A 9268-nucleotide genomic window follows, 5' to 3' on the forward strand; every position below is an offset into this window, starting at 1 on the left:
CTGAGCCACATCCCTAGCCCTATTTTGTATTTAGAGACAAGGTCTCACTGAGTTGCTTAGCGCCTTGCTTTTGTTGAAGTTGGCTTTGAACTCATGATCCTCCTGCCTCAGCCTCCCAAGCCACTGGTATTGCAGGCATGCACCACCACGCCAGGCTCGTTCTTATATTCTTGTGCTCTCTATCTAACTCAGTTTTAAAGTAGTATTTATTCAATGTAAATCAGTTAATTTATAGATGTTATAATTTGCCTAAAAATATACTCCTTTTTTTCTTCTTCTTCTTTGAATTAAGGTATATGCTCCTAAAATTTAGGGCATTTAATGATTTTACTAGTTTCAGTAGTGGCAGAAAATTAAACGGAAGAATACATCAACTAAAAACAGTCTTTGTCTCTTCTGGGCTTTCTTTCATGGTATCAACAACATCTAAAATATGTATATGAATTTGAGGAGGTAGATTCTTAGTCATATTGAGTAAAATTCTTGCTTAAAATTTCATCAGTCCCATTTTTACTTAATCACTAATCACTTGTATTTTTTGGTAGTCTTTATGGGCTTCAGAAAACCAAAAATAATTGGTGTATTTACTTCTGTTAAACACACACCACACCAACAGCCTCAGTAACGTGCCGCACATGGTGGGGAGCAGGAGTGCTGCAGTGCTGGGAGGAATGGGAAGTGACAACATGGGGACCGCTGCTGGGCATGTACAGAGCTGCAGCTTGCAGGCTTTATTCTGCAGCTTTGGGGAGTTCCGGCAACAGCCTCTAAGCCTCTGCCTTTCCGGTTTAATACATTTGTAGTGCTAATATCACTTGAATTTCTGTTTTTGAATCTTCCAACCAAGAGATCAAATTCCATGTCTATTACTTGTTTTATTTTAATCTTGTATTTGCTTACATGTTTTTTTGTGTTATTGTACCAGATATTTTTTAACCTGAAAATCAAGCCTATCATGTACATCTCATGACCAGAAGAAAGAAATGACAGGGGAACTTAATTACTGGAGAGTGAATAATAGATCAAAGTTTGAAGCAGTCAAAGGGTGGGAATTGTGGCCACCTGAGATAGGCATGTTTAACAGTTGGGAGTCTGGGAGATCATATTTGGAACTCAAGCCTCCAGAGATTGACGTGAGAGAAATACATACAGGACCCATTTGAATGATAAATCACTGGTAAATACATCAATTTGAACATTGACAAGAACTTGGTTTTCAGGCAGATTACTTCAGCAAGGAGATTAATGTGTGAATAGAGTGTTAGCCCTTTGTCACTATGACTAAAATAGCTGATAAGGACAACTTAAAGGAACAAAAGATTATTTTGGGCTCACGGTTTTGGAGGTTCAGTCCAAGGTCAGACAACTCCATTGATCTGGGCTCAAGAAGAAGCAGAACTTCTTGGTGGAAGTGTGTGGAGAAGAGCTGCTTAGCTGATGGCAACTGGGAAAGAGTCTGCCCAAGAAGCCAAGGACAAAATATCCCTCGGGCACATCCCCAGTGATCTGTTTCTTACTCTAGCCATCCCCTGTCTACCTACAGTTACCACCCAGTAATCCATCCAGATTATTAATCCAATCAAATGAATTAACCCAACAGGTTACAGCTCTCAGGATTTAATCATTTCTCTTCTGAACATTCCTGCACTGCTACAGGAGCTTTTCGGGGGACACTTTCTATCCAAACCATAACAAGGGGTCTCGGATAATATGTGACAAAGTAGGGATTCAAACTCTAGTCTGTAATTCTGAAGTCCATTCTATACCATGTTGCCTTTGAGGCAAGGATGAACAGATTGGCAAAGCCGGAGTCAGGGTCAAGTAAAAGAATGAAGAATTAAGTACATTGTAGGGTAACTTAAAAGATTTCATTTGATAGAAATATGTTGTAGGTGATAAGGAGCCTTTATAGGCTTCTAGGATATGGGGAAGAAATAGATTTGTGGAATGAGATCAGTGACAACTTGCAGAAGAGGTAACATTGAGGCTGTTGATTAAGAGTGATTTAGCATCATGAAGACACAACTGCTCTGCTTTTGCTTCGTTTTGTGAGTCTCGTGTGCACTACTGCTGCCTTCTGTGAACAACACTGTGTGTGCTGCTTCTTCCTGTGAATCATAAGCTCCATCCAAGAAGTGATGTGCATCGCTGCATCCCCTGGTGTGGAACAGTGCTTTGCATATACAGTGAGTCAGTATGTTGTGAAGGAACAAATAACCTAGATGAGTGTCCCTAAAACAGTGATCTTAAAGCTGAGATCAGAACTCTGTTAGCTAGTTAAGAAGGGCTGGGAGGAGTGCTCAAGACCCAGGGAACTCATGTCTGAGTGCAGAGATCCTCCGTGGGAGGCAGCAAAGCAAAACCCAGGACCAAAGTCCCAAATCTCTGGAGTAGCAGGAGTAAAAGGGGGTTTGGAGCAAGGGACCATTCCACAGAGGGCCTTGTTGGCCATGTGACACCATTGAAAGATTTTAAGCAAGCATAGTATTTTAGTCGGCTTTTCTGTACTGTGACTAAAAGACCTGATCAGAACAATTGTAGAGAAGGAAAATTTTATTTGAGGGCTCAGAGTTTCAGAGGTCTTGGTCCATAGACAGCCAGCTCCATTCTTCAGGGATTTAAGTGAGGCAGAACATCATGGGGGAAGAGGAAGCAGAGAGAGACTCCACATATCACAGACAAAATATACATCCCAAAGGCATAACCCCCAATGCCCACCTTCTCCAGGCACACTCTACCTGGCCACCCGGTTAATCCCATCAGAGGATTAATTCATTGAGTGGGTCAAGAATCTCATGATCCAATCACTTCTCCTCTAAACCTTGCATTGCTCACCCTTGAGCTTTTGGGGGACACCTCACATCCAAACCATAATAGGTAGTACAGTAATTTTTGGTAAGGTCACTTTACTGATCTGATTATAAAAGGAAACAGAGTGGGTGTGGATAGGCCAGACATAAGCCACTGGCAGATGTTGGAATCACAGGTGATGGTATCTTGGACTGTGGTGGTGATAGGAAGTGGAGAGGAGCAATGGTAAAATGATACGATTGGATTATAGGTTGGGTTGAGGGAAGGGGCTAAGAATGGCTCCTACGTTTTTGGTTTGAAGTGGAGTAGAAAATAATGTCATTCTTGGAGTTAGGAACCAATGGGCAAGAATTGTTTGGGTAGGTATGCAGACCATGAATTAGATACAGACTTAAGAATCTGAAGATACCTTTGAGACATCCAGAAAGATGTCAGAGGGGCATTTGGATTAATGCGATGGAGCTCAGAGTAAATGTGTGGCCTAGAAAAATGACTTTGTGTGTTACTTTAAGATAGATGTGAAATCTAACCAGCGATTCTTCAGCTGGGTTGTAGATTCCCACAGCTGAGCACCTGGGTATAGGGTATTGATTTAACATTCGAGCAGCCATCTTAAATGTTTGCTTTCCTGTGCTTACTCTTACCGAAACTCTCCCCAACCCCATTATTGACCTACCCCATGGTACCATAACCCTAAGCCAATCCCAGAAGAACACAACCCCTTGACTTTGGAAAGCCCATGGTGCCATCGACCTAAGCCAATCCCATGCTATTCCCACCTGCCCAGCTCTGATGCAACCATCCCTGAGCCTATCCCATAGTGTCACAACTACAACTCCAAACCCCTACCCCACAAAAGTTGAACACCCAAACATCTCAGGGCCTCTTCTCCATCTGTGGAGAGATGTGCCTTTATTTGTCAGCTCTGACAAACCAAACTCTTGTGCGTATCTCTGCCTGGTCTCCATCTTTCATCTCCCACTTGCCCGTCTCCTGGTTCCTTGCTTTCCTTTCACTGAGTATGTTCTGATCTTCACAGTGATTTAAATGCAGCCAGGATTGAGCTGCTCTGCTCCAACCATGTTTTCTTTTAATTGTGTATCTTTCTCTTTGTCTTTATGCACTTGTTGATCTTGCCTGTTTTGATTATTCATATGGAAGCCATTGAATTCTACAGCATCAACTAATCTCTCTGGATGCCTCCCAGCTTGTTCTCTTTAACCATGTTTTTAACCCGTCCTTCCTTCAGATTTTCAGTTTTCACTGTCTGCAAGTTGTGTTGACTTGTGTCAACACCATCACTTCAGATGAGGTGCAGCCTGTCTCAGATCAAGCACATCTTCTCATTGCTCTCATTTGCAGCATCCTTTTTTCAAATCACCCTTTTTTCAAATCATTCATTCCTCTCCTGTTTCTCTCTCTTGCTGCTGTAGCTGTTACCACAGTAGATCATGCCATCAGTTTCAGGTAGCAGTAGGCTGGATGTGATGGTAGGAGTGGAAGTTTAGGAGGCAGACCTGGGCTCAAAGCCCATCTTCATCTTTCCTGCCTCTGATTCCGTATAATACTGCTGCCTTATAATGTGGTTGTGGGTTTAGCGCTGATTTATGAAGCACTTAACTTTATTTCCTAATGAAATTTAACTAATTTCCTACGAAAAAAGGATATTTAGTAAATGACAGATACTTATATTGTTAATTGGTCTTCTTGCCTTAACCTCCCCTCCAGCCACTCTGTTTCCTATAGATTCCTTTTTTAAAAACTGGTATTATATATTAACACTTTCCCTGGTGACCTTTTTGTGATAGTTTATTTCTCCTTAAATACTTGTTGAATCTTTTTATGTCGATCCTATGCTCAATTTCATATATGTCCTCTTGCTAATCACGTCATGTTTACTCACACAACTAGGTCAACATAATTGGGCCCCTCTGTCTGGCCTGATTTGCCACTGCTTTATTTCCAGATTCCACTCAAGTCAATTTCAGCTTCGACACGTCATTATAAATAGCACCTCTTTGCCTTGGCTCATCCCAGTCTCTGGATCTGAAATGCCCTCTCATTCAACCTACCTACTTGTCAGACTTGCCTCAGCTGTGAAGGGTACCCTGACAGTTCCTTCCCACACTGTGTGTTCTCTCCTTTGTATTCTTGTAGCATTTACAGTCTGGACTTTGGCAGTGAATCACAAATGATCTTGGCCATAGAAGAATCTCCCCCTCTAAGGGATAGGAGTAATGCTATCTACTTCAGAGTGTGGAAGTGAAAACATGAAACAAGTGAGAAAGCTCTTGGTAAACTGAAGTACTGTTCCATCTTATTTATTGTTCATACACTTATCTTTTAATGTTGCACTCTTGTTGAGGACAAGAATTATATCTAATAACTGTTTTGTTTCGCCTGAAGCCCTTTGGCAGTGCTTGGTTATGTGGTAAGTGTTCGTAAAATCTCATCAGCTCAATAACCTTATTTTAATGTTTTCTTCTAGGAGCTATTCATCACTAATGAAGGTTGAGAACATGTCTTCAAATCAGGTATGTTGAAGTTATTTCCACTTATATGTGTCTTAAAATAATTCACTATGGGTTTGTAATAAGGTGTTGTAAGTATTTTTTTAGTGTTGCAAATTTCTCACTGTGAGTGACAACTAGTATGCTCACTTGAGTTGGATTCTATTAATCATTTCCCCTCCTTCCCTATAGACCTTCTCATGTTTTGTTTTTAAATAGGTTACCTCATTAAAAGAGATTGTTATACCTTACCTACTGTGAAGTATAGGTCTACTAGATTATAGGATTATTAATCAGCTGTCTAGTACTATAACAAAATATTTGAGATAATCAACCTAAACAGTAAAAAGGTTTATTTTGATCCATATGTTTTTGGAAGTTTCAGTTCATGATTGGTTGGCACCATTGCTTTTGGGCCTGTGGTGGGGCAACAAGTACTTAATGGTAGAGTGAGTGGTGGAGCAAGCAAAGGGGCCTAGGATTCCAACATCCCTTTCAGGGACACACCCTTGGTGTTCTAGCTTCCTCTCATGAGGTGCTACCTCTTAAATATTCTACTACTTCTCAGCAGCATAACACATGGGTTTTGGGGGGGCATATCTTTTTTTTTCTTTCCTCTTTTTTCTATTTGCAGGACTGCAAAAGTGCCTTTATTTATTAATGTTTTCAATTAATATGATTATAGATTTTATAGTGTAATTGAGTAAATAAAATTATCATCTTAATTAAAAATAAAAGTACTGACCCTCAGATCTTTCATTGTAGCCCAAGTTACAAAAAGTGATGATAGCATAATACTAAAAGGATTCTCTTAACATCCACATCTAATTATTTTATTGGAACTTCATCAGACCTTGTTCTTGAGGACTGCATTCCTCAAAATTTGGGTTAAAGTGTCCAGAGAGATAGCATAACTTATGCTGTCTGAACAGTTACTGAACAGTCTTTGCAGAAAATGAAACCAACTAGTTGTATTTTGGATATTCTGAGTATTATAATATAATTTTTTAAAAAAAAAAACATGCTTTAGATCTGTGTCATCCAATGCAGTAGCCTCTAATGTCATATATTATTTAAATTTAAATGGATTAAAATTAATTGTAAATTTTAAATGTTGAGTTGTTTATTTTTGAGGATTTTATGGTTTCACTTTTTTGTTTCTTGTAGGATGGCAATGATTCAGATGAGTTCATGTGAAAGGAGAAAAGGATTCTGAAAGCTGTGAATGCAGAGAACTTTGCGGACCTTGTGATTTCATCTATGTTCTAAATTATAAACAACAACCAAAATTCTGCCTTCATTCTACACAAATATTATTAATTTTGGAGTTTTAAAAATCCCTTTTTTTGCTGACAAAAAAAGAACAGAGATATATATATATATATATATATTATAGTTGAACTTGAAGACAGCATATATAACTTTAGGAAAACAAAAATATTTTTGCCAGAACACGTCTCAGTACCTTGTGAGAGCTGACTGCCCTTGTTCTTGAGATAGACTTTAGAGTAAACCAACTCTGAAGAGTATTTTTGTGGCTGTGGTTCATCCCTGAAAACAGATGTCTTGAAATGCTTTTCATAGCCTAAAATACCTTCACTTCTGTTAAGAAGAATGTGTTGGTGGGCAATTCAGGCCAAGATTCTCCCACTCCCAATTTCCTGATTAGAAAAGCAGAGTTTTGAAAGTGATAATGATATTTCAAAAGATTGCTGGCTTCAACATTTTCATTCCTGCATGTTGTCTGTTAGTGTAGTGGTTCTCAGCTTGTCCCGGCTCCTAAGTGAGGGCCTTCATCTTCGTCGCATCATATTGAAAGAAATAGTTGGTCTAAATCAGGTTTTGCCTCGTGCACCTTGCCTGAGCACCAAGTAATCCAAGCTTCAGGTGCAACAACCTCTAGGCTCCATTTCTCCGCGCTGAGGGGGACCAGAGGGTGCTCTGTGAACTGAGTGGGAGATACAGGTTACCTGATTTTTGTCTTGAAATTCAAGATGAAGCAAAAGTACACATTGAATTATCAAGCATTTTCCTAGCCAGCCAAGTAATTTATGTCCTTACCTTGAAATAATAATTATTTTTGAGTTTTAACCCTTGAGATTGGATCTCTCAGTTACAGGCTCCTAACTTAGGTAACATTACTACTCAGCTGAAGCACTTGCTACCCATTGTGATTCTGACCAGAAGATACATTTTTATTGCCACGTGTAAGGCAATCCCTGAAGGGAGTGACAAGACAAAACAGCGAAAGAGCCTGCAAGACCCCCGCTTGAAGATTGTAACACCCAGAACCCTGCCTGGTGCTGTTATTCTAATTCGTCAAAAGTGACTTTCAGCAAACCTTGTAGCTGCCTAGCACTTTGGAAGTGTGGGTAAAACCAGAAGACATTTTCTTTTATTCTAAGTTGGTGTATGGGCTTGATCTGGAAAATTCCTGAGGCATAACTCATTGGCCAGATTTTGAGGGGTATGAAAATACCAGAGGTCAGTGTGTGGGCATGTGTGTCTAATGTTTTAGACTGGAGTTCTGTGATTAAAAAATTATAATAAAGTATTTTTTTTTTTAATCTGGAAGGACTTGCTTGTTATAAAATCAGCATGTTGATTTTGAGGTTGATTTTCTGTAAAAACAAAACAAAAAACCATTTATTAAGTGTTTCAGGCAAGAACTCTACCACTTAAGCTGAAGCCCTGGCTCGTCAGGCTGATTCTGGCAAGTTCTGTAAGGGTATCCTCCTCCATGGGTAAATGTTTGTGGCTCCCAGCTGCTGGTGGGTCAGAAGAGATGGCCTTTCTCAGACACTCTGGTTTGAGTGCACTGGTGGCTATGCTCCACCATCCTTAGGCCTCTGGCTGGTCACAACAGCACTCTGAACATGGCCTCAAGCACCTCAGATAAGACTGTGCCTCCAGTGTTGCTGTCAGCCCTATGCCTCTGCAGTGCCCCTCTGCCTCACACTACAACATATGCAGGTGGAGCCTCTGAGGAGTTCTCTTTAATAGAGGTGTTGGAGTCCAATTTTTCAACAGTGGGACTCTTGGCTTATAGGGCCTCTTCTGAATTCTGAGTTGAATTTCTGGTCCTTACCTCTTTAGCTGTTACCTGCTGATTCCCCTTTCCCTCTGTCTCTGCCTTTTTTTCTCCCCATTGTCTTGGTCCCAGGGAAAAGCAAGTATTCTTTTCTTTCTTAGTGATTGAACCAATGGGTTCTTAACCACTGTGCCACATCCCCAGCCCTTTTTATTTTGAGACAGGGTCTTACCAAGTTCTTAGGGCCTCACTAAGCTGGTGATGCTAACCTCGTACTTAAATTCCTCCTGCCTCAGCTTCTTAAGTTGCTGGAATTACAGGCACATGCGCCTGCATCTGGCTTTGTGGGCGGGGGATGGGTGGGGGGATGGATGTGGGAATCCTGGGGATTGAATGCACTGAGCTGTATCCCCAACCCCTTTATTTTGAGACAGGGTCACCCTAAATTGCACAGTCTGAACTCTAACTTGTAATCCTTTTGCCTCAGCTTCTGAAATAGCCAGGAAAAGGGTTACGCTTCCTTGCCTGGCTAAGGACCTTTCCCTTGAGGACATATGTTTGCTGCTAATAGGTCAGACTTTTGGCCCTGAAGTCATCTCAGTTCTTGCTGTTGGCATATTTCTTGAACATTCGATGGGAAAATTCCAAATTGTTGCTGTTTTTATGAACTGTGCCCTTGATGAAATCCATGCATCCTAGAGGTTCTCTGTGGGTCTGAGTCCCTTTGCCAACTCCGTCTGCAGTTTCACCAGTCTGAGCTTCATGCAGGTGAAGGTTGTATTGTGGTTTAATTAACTTCACAAACTGCTCTGTTGTTGTATTTGGATAGCTTTAGACTTGATGTTTCTTACCCATCTTTGTCCTTGGGCAAGCGAAGTTGATCACAGTTGGAACAGATACTGGAAAGTTTATCAAA

General features: G+C 40.6%; 1 protein-coding gene across 3 annotated transcripts in view; it reads left to right on the forward strand.

Moving 5' to 3' along the window:
* Ccdc25 (coiled-coil domain containing 25) overlaps window positions 1–7895 on the forward strand; it is a 37809-nt gene extending 29914 nt beyond the window's left edge. For all 3 annotated transcript variants that reach the window (XM_076853530.1, XM_076853532.1, XM_076853531.2), the window contains 2 exons: window positions 5300–5345; window positions 6489–7895. In XM_076853530.1, the coding sequence (XP_076709645.1) occupies window positions 5300–5345; window positions 6489–6518 (76 nt within the window). In that variant the 3' untranslated portion in view covers window positions 6519–7895. The remainder of the gene's footprint in view (window positions 1–5299; window positions 5346–6488) is intronic.
* The last annotated feature ends 1373 nt before the right edge of the window (window positions 7896–9268 follow it).

The sequence above is a fragment of the Callospermophilus lateralis genome, chromosome 4 (assembly GCF_048772815.1).
Source record: "Callospermophilus lateralis isolate mCalLat2 chromosome 4, mCalLat2.hap1, whole genome shotgun sequence".
Lineage (NCBI taxonomy): Eukaryota > Metazoa > Chordata > Mammalia > Rodentia > Sciuridae > Callospermophilus > Callospermophilus lateralis.